Source organism: Gossypium hirsutum, chromosome D11 (assembly GCF_007990345.1).
Source record: "Gossypium hirsutum isolate 1008001.06 chromosome D11, Gossypium_hirsutum_v2.1, whole genome shotgun sequence".
Taxonomy (NCBI): Eukaryota; Viridiplantae; Streptophyta; class Magnoliopsida; order Malvales; family Malvaceae; genus Gossypium; species Gossypium hirsutum.
In genome coordinates, this window is record NC_053447.1 from 19,334,961 (window position 1) to 19,351,480 (window position 16,520).

General features: G+C 31.8%; 1 protein-coding gene across 1 annotated transcript; it reads right to left on the reverse strand.

The window, feature by feature from the left end:
- Positions 1–478: 478 nt before the first annotated feature.
- LOC121223810 (uncharacterized) lies at positions 479–6,336 on the reverse strand. Its single transcript, XM_041106395.1, has one exon. The coding sequence runs from the start codon at positions 6,114–6,116 to the stop codon at positions 5,316–5,318; it is 801 nt and encodes a 266-aa protein (XP_040962329.1). The 5' UTR covers positions 6,117–6,336; the 3' UTR covers positions 479–5,315.
- Positions 6,337–16,520: the final 10,184 nt, after the last annotated feature.

Sequence of the window (16,520 nt, forward strand, 5' to 3'; positions counted from 1 at the left end):
TTTTATAATTTTAAGTTTTCAAAAATATATTGATCTTAATTTATTTATTTAAACTAATTTTTATTATGATTTTATTTGAAATGGATATAAATTTTAATTGTTTTTTTTTTGAAAATCTCATTTATATAATTTTAATTATCATTAAATAGAGTAAAATTTTAAAATTTTAAATATGGAATTTTAAATTTAAAGAAAAGAAAACAATTTTGTTGATATATAATTTTTTATTGGTATAAATATATATGTAATGAAATTTTTAATAAGTTTGTTTTACACTCTGCATATTTTTACAACACATATAGAAAAAATTGTTCTATGCTATATAATTTTAGTATTTTAATTTATTTTTATTTTAATATGTAATTTTTTTGGATCATTAAGATAATATAAAATTTAATAATTTAACATAATTTTGGAACTTTAAATAAATAAAATATTAAATTATTTAAAATTTAAATTTATTTTGTAGAGAAATGAATTATTTGTGAAATTCTTGATTGATTGTATTGCTGTGAAAATGTTACAATTTATACAAGTGTTGCAGCCCGTGTAAGCTGCTGAAAATCTGTTGCAGAGCAGTATATCAAGCCTAGAAAAAAAGGAGAATAAGTTGACTGAGTAACCATCTAACTAATTACAGAATTATTGACAAAATTAAAATAAGCAACGCTATTAGCCCCCCTCAAGCTGGAGAATGTAGCGAAGCCATTCCAAGCTTGGAACGATTAAGCTAAAATGGAACAGCAGCTAAGGCCTTGGTAAAAATATCAGCCAGCTGATCTTTGGAGGTGCAAGAGAGAAGCTTGACAACACCTAATTTTACCTTCTCACGAACAAGATGGCAATCAATTTCAATGTGCTTGGTGCTTTCATGGAAAATCGGATTGGCTGCAATCTGAAAAACAGATTTATTGTCACAGAAGAGAGCAGTTGGACCTAAGGATGGTACATGCAAGTCGCGCAGTAGGAAATAGAGCCATTGAATCTTGCAAGAAGTTGAGGCAAGGGCACGATATTCAACTTCAGAAGAAGAACGCGAGACCGTGCATTACTTTTTGGCTTTCCAACTGATAAGGGAATCACCAAGAAAAACACAAAACCCCGTAACGGATCACCGAGTATCCGGACAACCAGCCCAGTCAGAATCACTGAAAGCTTTTAATACGGGAGAAGTAGCAGAAGGAAAGAAAAGACCAAGGTCGGAAGTGCCTTTGATATAGCGAAGCACGCGATGAGCAGCCTGCAAATGCAAAATTGTCGAACAAGTAAGAAATTGACTCAGTTGCTGTACAACAAAAGAAATGTCTGGCCGAGTCGATGTCAAATGGATAAGAAAGCAGGAGAAGCATCACGAGAAAATTTGGTGACCAGTGGCGTTTGGACAGGTTTGCAATCGAAAAAACCAGCATCGGAAAGAATATCCAAAACATACTTCCGCTGACAAAGGTGGATACCAGTAGAATTTCGCGCAACCTCCAACCCTAAAAAATATCTCAAAACACCGAGATCCTTGATTTGAAAAGCATGATCCAAAAACTACTTGACACGAGCAAATTCAGATAGATAATTACCGGCAAGGATAATATCGTCAACATAGACAAACAACACTGTAAAAGAACCAGTAGAAGCACGCACAAACAAGGAAAAATCACATGAAGATTGCATATAACCAAGCGATAGAAGTGCAGAAGTGAGCTTTGAAAACCATTGCTGACTTACCTGTTTCAAGCCATAGATAGATTTGAGTAACTTGCAAACTTTACCTTTTGCACCATCTTCAAAACCCGGAGGCACACGCATATAAACTTCTTCATGCAAGTCACCATGTAAAAACGCATTATTAACATCCAACTAATGCAAATGCCATTAGTGAGAAGAAGCCAAGGAAATCAATAACGTACCGTTGTCACTTTAGCAACAGGCGAGAGGGTATCAAAATAATCCACGCCTTCAGTTTGAGTGTATCCTTTGGCAACTAAGCGTGCCTTGTAACGTTCAACTGTGCCATCAGCTTTATATTTAATCTGATACACCCATTTGCAACCAATGACAGGCTTCCTATGAGGCAAATCCACAAGAGTCCAATTGCTATTTTGCCTGAGTGCAGAAATCTCAGCTTGTATGGCTTCCCTCCAGTGAAGGTGTTTATTGGCTTGGTGAAAACTTTTAGGCTCTTGTGAAGTGAGAAGAGATAAAGTAAAATGTGAATGAGAGGATGATAAATTTGACAAAGGAAGCATGGATTTACCTGGATGTGGAGGCGCAAGATGATTGGTAGCAGCTTTGGTGCAGAAACAGTGATAGTCACCAAGACGCGAAGGAGGTTTCCTAACTCTCGGAGGTCGAGTAAGAGGAGGATCGAGCGGAGGAAGAAGAGGAGGTGTAGGACCCGAAGCGAAAGCATCATATTGAATGGGGTTTTCACAAATCATGACAGGAGATGAGTCATGTACAGAAGAAGAAATACGAGAATAAGGAAAAGAATTATTGGAAATTGGCCAACCATGCTGCTGTTACATTTTGTGGTTGAAGTGCATGCAGCTTGATGACATGCTGCAGCACATATGCTTGCTGTAACAGCAAGGTTTCTCTTTAGTTTCATTCTAATTAATCTAGTTTAAAATGGACAAGTTGATGACAACTTGATGCATTAGGTGTTCAATGACTAGTTTAGGTGGCTTGTTTATGTGTACAAGCAATGTTTTAATAGTCCCAATGCTGATTAGTGGGGTTAGTTGACTATTTGGTGATGTATTTGACTATAAATGTATGTTTTTTCTAGTTGAATGAATGAGCTGGATGAGCTATCAGCCATTAGCTCCCTTGCTGCACATTTGTGAGCAAGTAAAAATGCTTCTTGCACCTTGCTTCATGTTCTGTGCTCTTGTTCTCTCTTTTGTTGCTGCCTCTTGCACCAACAATTGGTATCAGAGCCTATGTCTTACGGGACCATTGATTTTGCTTCCCCTGCTTGTTGAAAAGAAAAAAGCTGTCAAAGCACAAGCAAGTCATTAAGGACTACTTGTAGAGAAGATAATATCGGCTCAAACTTATAAGATCCCCAAACTAGCTTGAATAAGCTGAAGGAGGAGTTTAAAGGAAAGGTGTGAGCTTTCCAAATGTGCAAGCTTAGCAAGATGTCAAAGCTGCAAGCTTAGCAAAGTGCGAGCCTGATGAAGACACTTGTTGAAGACAATATGCAAAGATGTGAGTCTGTCAAAGGTGTGAGCTTAGCAACATGTGGAAGCTCAATGCGTGTTGTATAGTTGCAAGCCTCTTGAAGACAGTAAGCAAAGTGTGAGCCTGTCGAATTGCAAGCCAAAATGGCAGAATGAAGGCAAGCAACTATACTCACGAACTGTTTGTGCAAGAAGAAAATGAATTGGTCAGCTTGAATCAAAGCATCTAAGAGCTGCCAAGTTCAAAAAACTTGATGAATGACTGGTATTTGCAGCATGGAGTCCAAGGAGGAGTATTGGAAATTGGCCAACCATGCTGCTGTTACATTTTGTGGTTGAAGTGCATGCAGCTTGATGACATGCTGCAGCACATATGCTTGTTGTAACAGCAAGGTTTCTCTTTAGTTTCATTCTAATTAATCTAGTTTAAAATGGACAAGTTGATGACAACTTGATGCATTAGGTGTTGAATGACTAGTTTAGGTGGCTTGTTTATGTGTACAAGCAATGTTTTAATAGTCCCAATGCTGATTAGTGGGGTTAGTTGACTATTTGGTGATGTATTTGACTATAAATGTATGTTTTTTCTAGTTGAATGAATGAGCTGAATGAGCTATCAGCCATTAGCTCCCTTGCTGCACATTTGTGAGCAAGTAAAAATGCTTCTTGCACCTTGCTTCATGTTCTGTGCTCTTGTTCTCTCTTTTGTTGCTGCCTCTTGCACCAACAAGAATTCTCATGAAAAACTTTCATGACATGTCGAGATACAAAAATGGCTTGAGTGTGAAGATCAAACAAGACATACCCTTTGACGTTAGGTTTAAAACCAGGAAAAATACATTCACTAGCACGGGGAGCAAACTTTGTGCGATGAGCTTATAAGGTCAAAGCAAAAGAAAGGCAACCAAAGACTTTTAACGAATCATACTCTGGTTTTGTGTTATGTAATTTTTCAAAAGGAGTGGAATTGGATAGAAGCAGTGTTGGAGTACGATTGATAAGGAAGACCGAGTGTAAAACAGCGAAACTCTAAAAAAATTTCGGCAAATGAGCATGAAATAACAAAGCACGAGAAAAATTAAGAATATGCTGGTATTAACGTTCGACGAGACCATTTTGTTGAGGGGTTTCGACACAAGAAGTCTGAGGCAGAATTCCGTTGGAAGTATAGAACGAAGGAATTATAAATTTAGGACCATTATCGGTTTGAATAACCTTAATTTTGAGGGAAAATTGGGTTTCAACAAGAGAACAAAAAGATAGCAGGTGAGAGCGTGCTTCGGATTTCAATTTCAAAAGAACGATCCATGTAAAACGGCTAAAATCATCGACAATAGTCAAGAAATAACGATGGCCGGTAATTGAAACAATACCATTTGGTCCCCAAATATCAACATGAATCAAATAAAAAAGAGCTTTAGAAACAGATTAACTAAGAGGAAAAACAAGCTTCTTTTGTTTAGCTAAGTGACAAGTCTTATAAGGCAAATTAGCACCAAAGGGAGAAGAGGAAAGATTCGAATATAAAGATTTTACGTGACTGCAAACACTTTAGTGGAAGGAGATGGAGTGGGAAGGATAGGCAACTCAAGGACATAGAGGCCATTGAACACCTTAGCTGTACCAATCATCTTCATAGAGGGAAGGGCCTGTATACAACATAAATGATTAGAAAAGCGAAAAGAACATGGCAATCGGGAGGTAGCTTGGGTAACGGACAAGAGATTAAAAGAAAATTGTGGCACAATAAACTATGAGTGAGATGAAAATCAGTTGAAAATATAACATGCCAGAGAAATTAGCAATAGCATGTTTACCATTCAGTAAAGTAATAGAGATCGGTCTAATTTTGGAAGAGGCAAAGAGAGACAAGTTATGAAAAATGTGGTCTGTGGCTCCAGTATCGATAATCCAGGAAGAAGAAAAAAATGAAAAAATACCTTCAGTCGATTTAGGAGTTTCAACGAGAACCTGATTGGTAATATGGGAAGACTGGGATGAAGAGGGGAGCAAAGCCAGAAGCTGCTGAATTTGCACAGAAGTCAAAGCAACATTGGAGTCAGTGGAAACGCTCGAGGAAGATTTAGAAGCCGATGTAACCTTCTCATCAACTGCAAGGTTAACACGTGAGGTTGGCTACTTGCTCTTGTAGCCGGGAGGATAACCATGCTTCTTGTAACAGGTGTCAATCCTGTGGCTAGAGCCACCACAATAAGTGCACTGGCGGCTATCAACAGAGGATTTATTTTGCGGCTTGCGGGCGGAGGAGGGCTGGCGAACAATGTTGCTCGTAAAAACCTGATAAGAAACTGGCGTTAGCTGCCTCTCTTGTTGCATCACCATAGAGAAAGCCTTATTCAAAGAAGGCAAGGGATGGATCAACATAATTTGAGAGCGAACACCAGCAAAATAGTCATTAAGACCCGTCAAGAACCGAATCACGCAGTCATTTTCTTGATAACGATGAAGGATAGTGAGAGCCCCGCAAGAACAAGGATGATGGCAAGAGCAGGAAGGAACAAGCCGAAATTGAAGCAATTCATCCCAAAGAATCTTTAAATCAATGAAGTAATCGGTGACAGTACGATCACCCTGTTTTAAAGCGAAGATTTCTTCCTGCAAATCTGAAATGCGAAACACATCGCCTTGAGAGAATCTTTCACGAAGATCTCGCCAAATCTCATAAGCTAAATCAATCCACAAAATGCTCGTAACAATGGCAGGGGAAATGGAATGATGCAGCCAAGAAATAACCATGGTATTGCAACGTTCCCAAGCAAGAAAAAAGGGGGCCAGTAGCAGTAGGAGCTTGAATCGTACCATCAACGAACTTAAGCTTGTTCTTAGAAAAAAGCGCCATACGCATGGCACGAGCCTAAGAGTGATAGTTGAGACTCGTGAGCACGGGAGAAACAAGAACGAGGGTAGGATTCTCATTGGGATGAAGAAAATATGGGCCGGAAATGTTAGCCGGATCGTCGAGACTCATAGCTTCAAAAAGGAAGAAGAAGAAAAAGAAAAAGAAAACATCTGATACATGTAGAGAAATGAATTATTTGTGAAATTCTTAATTGATTGTATTGCTGTGAAAAGGTTACAATTTATACAAGTGTTGCAGCCCGTGTAAGCTGCTGAAAATCTGTTGCAGAGCAGTATATCAAGCCTAGAAAAAAGGAGAATAAACTGACTGAGTAACCATCTAACTAATTACAGAATTATTGACAAAATTAAAATAAGCAACGCTATTATATTTTGATCATTAAATTACTTCACAATCATACATGTTTCTTATATTATGATTAAATAATAATTTATTATTAATTTTTTCAAAGTAAATAATGATTTTTATTTCTATGATTATTTCTATTTTCTTTTCTTTTCCTTTTTATTATTAAGTTATATTTTGAACCCCAAATAAAGCGAGTGAGCACCTCAAGCATATCTTTAAGATAAGCATGAAAATATAAACATGAAATAAATGTGTATACTTGTCAAGTTCTATATAAAATTAATTATTAACATGCAAAAATATATAAAATTATAATAAAAAAATTGAGAACACCATACAACATAGAGGTGCCACCCGGCCCGGCCCGACGTCCCGCCCGAAATATGGAAGGGTACGAGTAAAAATATAGGCCCGAAATATGGGTTTGGGCAAAAAATGAGGCTTGTTTAAAAAACGAGCCGAGCCTTGAGCACCACTTTTTTGGCCTGGGCTCGGCCCGGCCCGGCCCGAATATAATAAATATATATATTTTTATTTTAAAATATTTTTAAAATACTTTTTTTTAAATAAATTTTTGGTGTTTATTTAAAAAATAGGTCGGGCCGGGCTCAGGCTTAGAAATTTTTTTCGGCCCGGGCCTGGACAAAATTTTAGGCCCATATTTTGGGCCGGGTCGGGCCCGGGCCTAGGACGCTGGCAAAAAATTTTTTTGGGCCCGGCCCATGAGCACCTCTAATACAACACCAACACCTATATTTTTACTAAATTTAATTATCATGAAAATATTATGCAAAAATATATTACATATTAGAATCTAACATGAACAAATAAATTATTTCAAAATTAAATCACGATAATAAAGTATACAAAACACGTTACGATAGAAAAAGTGATTCACATGCATCAACATGTCAAAATTTATACAAAACAATTTATAACTTTTTGAATTAAATTACTAATAATAACCTCTCTAATTTAATTAAATTACTAATATAATTAATGTACAAGCCCATTTTTGCCCGGGACCCAAAACCCACACATTAAACCCAACTACCCCCAAACCCAATAGCAGCCCAACACCAAATCAAAGAAAAAGAAGAAACCCTAGCCACCTAGGTCTTCAGCCTCCAGCGCCGCAAGTCACGACCACCTGCCCTTCTGACACCACCCACCGCCACCAACTCGCCCACTTGCCTGTCAATCACCTGCAAAATGGAGCAAACACGCAAGAACAACAGAAAACGCAAGAGAAATAGTAAAAATAACATGTAACTTAGGCTATAAAAAAAGCCAAATGTCTTCATTGTAAAGGGGGGTTCTTCTTAAAAAAAAAGAGGAAATCTGAAGAACAAAGATTAAAAAAGCAATAAAAGGTCACTCTTTTTTATTTTTGTCTCGTTTTTTTTTAATTTCGAAATACAAAATAAAACAAGAAAGGAGGCATTTTTACCCTCTTTTACTGACGTCGGAGCGATCAGGAGGACGAGGAGGCCATTCGACGGAAAAAAGGGAGACTTTTGGCCTCCCTGCCGGCGCCGGCGACCGGCGGCAGGCAAAGTGGCCCCTGGCCGGACCTTAGGCCGGAGTTTGGACTGAAAGAGGGGAGGGGGAGAGAACTTTTAAGTTTTTTTTTCTGAAATAACAAGGCAAATGAATTTGTTTTTTTTTAGAAAATTGGCTTAAATAGGCTTCCAAAACGACGTCGTTTTGGGCAGCCTTCTCAGGCACCAAAACGGCGCCGTTTTGCTCTTGACCCGGATTTCAACCCGACCCGCTTGAAGGATCCGCGTGTTATGCTTGGAGGGGCTATTTGCGCTTTTAGCGCCTTCGCTTTTTAATGCCTCCGCAATTAGTTTTTTTTTATTTCTTTAAATTTATCCCTTTATTTTATTTTAGATTTCAATTTAATCCCCTTTGAAACTATGCATTTTAGAGGAGAAGGGAAAATTTCCCTTCCAGCCCCTCTATGTTATTCGCGTGTTCAATGTGGTCCCTTCCCTTTGATTTTATTTAGATTTAACCTCGAATTTCGTTTTAATTTTTTAGTTTAGTCCTTTTGTTAGTTTGTTTATTTTCTTAATAAATTTCATATTATTATTATTATAATTGCTTATATATATACTTATATACATACCTACATTTTTTATGTATATTGTATGATTTTTGTACATATTTACATATCTATATATATGTATTTTACTTTCATAAATATATATATTTACATATTCTTCATTTTTTAAAATATTTATTTTATATATGTATTTTATATATTATGATTCATATATATATATATACCTATACATATATACTTTTCATATTTTAATTCACATATGTATATGTATATACTTACTTATATATATATTTATATAATAATTTTAAAATATGTAGATATGTTTTTATATTTTATACACGTGAATACATTTACATAATATGTTTATACATACATAGTTCTTCTCTTTTACATAAATATATAAAGTATACATATATATACTTACATATATTTTCATATTTTCATAGCTTTATTTATTTTATTCCTTATTACCCTTGTTTACTTAGTGTTCATTTATTTATTTATTTATATGTCCATAATTTTCTTTTAATGTTTTACTTTTTCTTACTTGTTATTGTATATACATGAATGATTTGTCTTTGCTCATATTATTTTTGTTCACATTATCATATTTATTATTCCACTTTGCATATTAATATCATATTTCAAAAAAGGAAAATATTTCTAAATAAGGCAATGTTTTGCGTTTGGAAATTCGAGAAAACATGCCCTAAGGTGCTGGGTGTCGATTTTTCTCGTTCAATCAAATGGCTTAATATCCTTCTTAAAAATTTCAAAATAAGGCAATGTTTTGCGTTTGGAAATTCGAGAAAACATGCCCTAAGGTGCTAGGTGTCGATTTTTCTCGTTCAACCAAATGGCTTAATATCCTTCTTAAAAATTTCAAAATAAGGCAATGTTTTGCATTTGGAAATTTGAGAAAACATGCTCTAAGGTGCTGGGTGTCGATTTTTCTCATTCAACCAAATAGCTAAATACCACTTCAAAAATTTCAAAATAAGACAATGTTTTGCGTTTGGAAATTTGAGGAACGTGCCCCAAGGTGCTGGGTTTCGATTTCTCGTTTATCCAAATTGCCAAATATCCTTTTGAATTTTAATCCATGCCATTCTAGTTTTTTTTTAAGGATCGTATTTTAAATTTCATTAAAGTTTTCAGTTTTTCGACACTAAGACATTAAGTAATCAACTAGGTACCAATTTTGGGCGTATCGAGGGTGCTAATCCTTCCTCGTGCGTAACCGACTCCCGAACCCATTTTTTTGAATTTCGTGGACCAAAATCGTTGTTTTAATAAAATTAAATCGTTTATTAAAAACAACCGCTTTGCAAGGTGATCCGATCACACCTCATCAAAAAAGATCGGTGGCGACTCCCATTTTCGTTTTCATTTTCCAAAACCCAAGTCGACCCTGTTTTCATCCAAAAAAATGGTGTCAACAATTAATTTTTTGAAAAAATAAACAAACAATTATTACTTTTTTTAATTGAATAATCTGTTTGTTTTAAAAAAAAATACAACCTAATGATGTAATATTATTTTATTAATATCTAAAGATTATTACTTTTTATTATTATCTAAATCAAACAATTCTAATTCAACTTCAACTTCAACTTCAAATTCCAATTCAAACTATATTCTTTGTAAATAATAGAAAAAGTCAAACAACTTTTCCATCACAAGCAGAGGATAGAATAAAATATTTAGTTGATTCCTTTTGCATTCAAAACTCCAAAGTATTAGGATTCAAATACTTCTCTAATGTTTCTAGAAGGTTTAAATTTTAAAATATATAAAAAGAAGTAAATTGTACTTAGGATCATTTTAAAATAGTTTTTATTCTAATTTGATCATTCTAGATTTTTTTTTTAAATTTTGTTAATCTACTAACGCATTACTAACACGACATATTAATCAATTGAATGACGACACGTGACATTTTTTTTCACTTTTGAATAAAATTTGGAGACTTCTTTGTAATTATCCTAAAACACCCTTTTTGACTCTTGTTCCATCACTATTGCCGACAATATGGATCCAATGTTAGAAAAAATATATCAATGAAACCCATTTAGAAAAAATAGTGATAAAATAGTAAAAAAATTTACAGCATTTTTTTTTCAAATTTGAGTTGTGCCAGACTTAATAAAAAAAAAGTTTACCCAAGACTCTATCCATTTAGAAAATGGGTCTTATTTTTTTGGTCCAAATCTATTTTTCGAGTCTATATTTTTGACAAAACTCTCTCACTTTTTAGACGAGATTTAGGGCCAAACCAGATCAACAAGTCTAATCCACAACTTTGGAATATATATTTATATATCTTTGTCTTCATTTTTAGAGATTATGTATATTCAATGTTATGTGTAGTACTAAAATTGTTAATATGTGATTGAGACTAGATGATGGTTGTAATGCAGTTATATATATGGTATTAGTTTATATTCTTGTGTATTGTATGAGTTAATTGTGCGTAGGAAAAATGATAAGTTGAAAGGCATGAACTCAACGCACTTTGTTCGACTTACTCGTGCTTGGGATAATAAAATATAACACATGGTTAGAAAAACATTAATTAACAACTTGAAGAAATTAAAGTTGAGTGCAACGCAGCTACATCTTCATGCTATACCTAGTTCTGCTCTACAGAGTAATTGGGTCTGATAATTCTATACCTAGTGAGTTAGCATCCACGATAAGGGACTTAATGCTAGCTTCAAGCTCTACTAGATCTTCATCACCGGTTAACGCTGTGATTTGAAGAGTTGGGGGACCTTTAGGCCTTGATGCTAGCGTTCGTATCAAGGAATGCCACTAAAGGCTATGTTTGATTTACAGAGAGAAAGAAAGACAAAAAAAGGTTTTGGGATAATTACAGAGAAGTCCCTAAGCTTTAGTCAAAAGTAAAAAATGTCATGTGTCATCATTCAATTGACTAATTTGTTACATCAGCAATTCGTTAGTGGATTAACGGAATCTTTAATGGCAGTGACTAATTAGAATAATTATCTTAATTAGAGTAACTAAATTGAGAAAAACCAAAATAGGATAAACTTTATTTTAGAGAGACTTTGAATGTAGTTTAACCGAAAGAAAGGCATTTAATGTTTATAGCTGATCATATTGATATTTTAGCAAGTGAACCTGGAACGCGTTTGGGGAAAAAGAACAACTGGAACGCGCACTTAGCGACCCGACTCGAACGCTCAAGTGTACTACAAATAATCATAAATATATCATTAATAATAGTAAGATATTTTAGGAAAAATAATGCCACCATTTATTGGGTTTAAAGGTACTTATGGTAGGTTTCAATTTATTCATATAAATTGAGATTTATAATTTATTCAACTCATCCATACTTTTTCTTTTCTATTTTTCTAAAAAAATGTTATTTTTATTTAATCAAGGGATAAGTATTCAATCGAATCAAATGAAAAAATTTCGAGTTGATGAATCCTATTTTATCATCTTAACTCAATTTCAAATTTTCTCAAACTGGGTTAAGTGAGATGGAATCTGAATCAAATATATTTGTTCGAGTTAATTAAAAAAAATGATTTTGAGTCATTGTAGCCACTGCCACTCACCGTAATCAAATTTTTTATTAACTTTCATCCTCTCGTAATTTATTTATTAATATTTTATATACGAGTTAACTTATTTGCTTGCTCAGTTGCTTCAATTATCTTCTGATTCTTGTTACCATGTATTTTGGAATTAAAAAAATATACTAAATGTAAAAAATGTGGTTTTTAAAAAAATATATATTAAAGATAAAATGTGAAATTAATACCAATAGAAAATTTTAATATGAATATTTTATAGCATCATCAATAATTCAATTTTAACAGAAATTGATAAAGATTCGGCATGATTAAACAATTCAATAATATATATAATACAAAATGTGAAATTTAATTCAATAATATAAATAGTAGACATAAATTTGAAAAAAAAATTGAGGTTTGCAGAAAATAAAAGTTTTTGGGGAAAGTAAAAGGAAAAAATTTGGGGGTTTGAGGGGAGTAAATTTTTTTAGGGGAAGTAAAAGTTTTGGAGGAAAAGTAAAAGGAAAAAAGTTTTGGGGGTTTGGGGGGAAGTAAATTTTTTTGGGGGAAAGTAAAAGGGTTTGAGGAGGGGGAAAAGAAAGTAAAAGTGTTTGATATTTGGTTTATTCGAATTATTCGAATTATTTAAATTCGAAAGTTTAACTTGAAAAAATTTTAAGTTGATTAAATTAATTCGATTCGAATAATTTGGAATTCGAACTTTTATAAATTTTTTCGAATCGAATCAAATTTTGCTAACCCCTAATTTAATCTTTACTAATTTCTTATATATGTAGAAATTTTAAAAATATATTTTAATATTTACATTATAATACAATACATTAAATTTTAATGTGATATAATATTATAATATAGAAAAATTAAAGTAATATATTGTAAAATTAAAAGTATCTGATCAAGTCAAACTTGAACATTAAGAGTCTAGTTGGACAACACAAAGTAATTGAATGATTGCAATTCCTTAGACGTATTTGGTTGATAGAGTGTAATTGCATTGTAATTCTCCATATCATATTTGGTAGTACAAATTGTAATTACAAAGTTACATAATTTATATTTAAAAAAAATATTAATTATTATAATAATTATTAGTATGATAAAATAATTTATAAACAAGTAAAAAATTAAAATTAAATAATCATATCTATTATGTTAGTCTAAAAAAGAGAGGATAATACGGTTTCTAATAAAAATAGCAAGAAAAATAAATGTCATATGCAATTTTATTTACTTGTTTTAATGCATATTTGTTGGGTTATTTCATCTTTAATATTTAACATGTGCTTCTTATCATTATATATTAGTCATTGACTGAGTTCATCATCATCTGAATTTGAACTTGCAACATTAAAATTATCAAGATCTCCTTATTCCATGTACTATTCGAAGTATATGGATCATCTCAATTCCATTTATGATTGGAGTTATAAAATATGCAACATGCTAATACGATCCTTTTTTTATTTTATGTTATACTAAGGTGATGTTGTTAATATGGAAATATTTTTTTTTAGAATAAGAAATAGCTTATCAACCATATTTTGAGGAATTAAATGTGTCAAATTAAAGACTTTGCGAGTTATCTATGATACTTGTGACCGACATCATTCTCTCAAATGGTATCATACCCCCACAATATTATATAAGAAAACAATTTCTATTTTCATAATTAGCATCGACCTTATAATATTTAGGTTCATAATTCAAGTAGCTTGTAGCTTTAATTATAAAAACTTATATAAAATTAATTTGGAGAAGAATTCTAGCTTATATCATTTTTTTATAATACATAAATTAAATCAAAATAATATAATATTTATAATATTTAACTTTTATAAATTGTCCAAAACTTTAATAACACTTATAAATAAAATAACTTTTTGTCATTACTTTTAAAAGTTATTTTTATAAATAAATTATGATAAAAATCTATAACAATTTTTTATAAATAATATATTATTTTATAATATATAACATGAGCACATAAAATAAGATATGTCCATATTTAGTAGCTATTTTACTTAAATGACCCAAAAAAATAAATAATTACAAAAGTGACTCAAGTTCAAAAACAATCACTCAAATGACCTAAAATGGGGTTGGGGAGATTTAATGGCTGACACCACTGAAAAATTGGACACAATCATTGCCTAATGATTTTTAAAAAAAAAATTTAAATCTGGTCGGCCATCAGTGTCTCAGCACCCCAATTATTTTTAAAAATCTAGTACTGGGAGTGCTAACTATAAGTTTCTCAGCACCCAAATTTTTTTTTTCAAATATGGTACAAGGATGCCAACCATTAGTGTCCCAACACTCAAAAAAAAAAAACTTTCGATTCTCGAAAAAGCTGATGTTGGCCATCTACTCCCCCAACCCAATTTTTTTTATTTGATAAAGTGTGTGCCGGCCATTAGTGTGCCAACACCCCAAAAATATTTTTTTTATGTAAAAAAGTGGTGCTGGTCACTTAAGTCCCCCAACCTATTTTTTTTTCAAATACTGGTATAAAAATATATCAATATGCTATGGTTTAAAAAAAAATACATGGGTGCCGGTCATCTAGTGTCCAATAGCCCAAAAAATTTTTTTTAACCCCTGATACAATCATTAGGCATTTATTGTTCATTTTAGGTCATTTGGGTGATTGTTTTTTAACCTAGGTCATTTTTATAACTATTTATTTTTTTGGGTCATTTGGGTAAAATAGCCTAATGCCATAAATTTTTATAAATAATTATATTACAAAACTTTTATAACATGTAAATTATTTTATAATAAACTTTTTGACAATAACTTTAGAAATTTTTTTAGTTATAACTTTATAAAATATACAAATTATTTTTATAATATAATTTTTAGGATTTATAATATAATTTTTTTGCCATAACCATCCAAACCTTATAATATAAATTTATAACTTGTATAAATAAAATTGGATTTAAGTGTAATTACATGTGTTATTACTTCAATTCTCATCTCCCTAAAAATTGGACTGTGTAATTACAATAGTTACCCAAATATATCATTCCTGTATAATTACAAATAATTATATCTAAATTCAATTACTAGATAATTTTTCAAACATTACTAAGTATTAAAACTATCACTCGATTTTTATTTTTTTAAAAAGAACTTTTTATAAATACAGTAATAAATTCAACGCAAATTGTAATAAAATTAAAATATGAAATATATCTGGGTAAAGCCTATAAATGTTAAATCTGAAAAAATCACACATTATAATTACACACATAATAAAACTCGAATTTAAATGCTAAAAAAACTCTAAAACTCAATTTTACCGGTACAAATCATACAAAAATAATACAAATAACTTTGTTTTTACAAGATTCTCTCAATGAATCATGGGAGTAAGAGGGTAAAAGGGTCAGAGTGTAGCGACAGGTAATTGAAACCCAAAGATGATAATATTAAAGAATATTAAAAAAAATGTGGTCCGTCAAATATTAGACGTTAAAGGACATCGCAGGCTGTAAAGTTAAGAATGAGAGTATTGTGAGTCATATCCTAATAGATGCTGACTATGCTTTCACATGCAATACCTTATTCACATATATATATATATATATATGAATTTTGATTCCTAATATGCCCATTTTTTAAGTTATCTTTCCTTATTCATATTTTTAAAGTATCATTTTTGATACAATAATATTTTCTTGTTAATATTATATGTTATTTTTCATATGTGTGTACCTTAAATTTTGGGGAAAAAATATAAATTTATTTTAATTTGTATGATATTTTTATATTTTAATACTAGTATAATGTATATGTTAGTAGCATGGAATAAATGATATTTTCCATTCCATAAAGTACTTACCAACTATATACATATATTTACGTTTTAAATGACTTTGCTGCAAAATATAAAACATACGTACCATCTTAACTATCATTATTCTACCAAAAAAAAAAAACATAATCTTTTTTCACTTTTCATTACCACGTTAGAAATATTTAGTATAAATTTTATATATAATGATAATACAGATTACGTTATTACCTCCTAACTATTCTAACGACTGGAATAGTTGACAAAGTCAATGTTGTTATCCAATCAAAATATTCAAACGTTTTTGGGCAGCTTAATTACATAGATGTCAACATGTCAAGTTGTCCCCAACAATAAACAAACTTATCACTTTGGCTACTCCAATAAAAAAATAATAATTTTTAATAAAAATTAAAATAAATCTATTTATTTATTTCGGTTTAATATTATTTGACTATTAAACACATCAGTGAATCATGAATTACGAAATTTTTATTGACTGTGATCTTATCCTTGTAATGACTTAAGCCTAAATCTATAACTTCCATATTGATATTTACAGCTTTGGAAATTACCAAACGTGTAAAAATATTCAGATTCACGTGTATTTTTGCCTATATATTCTAAACTTAGTAGAGATATTTTCTCCCGTAATAATAATCCTTTTTTT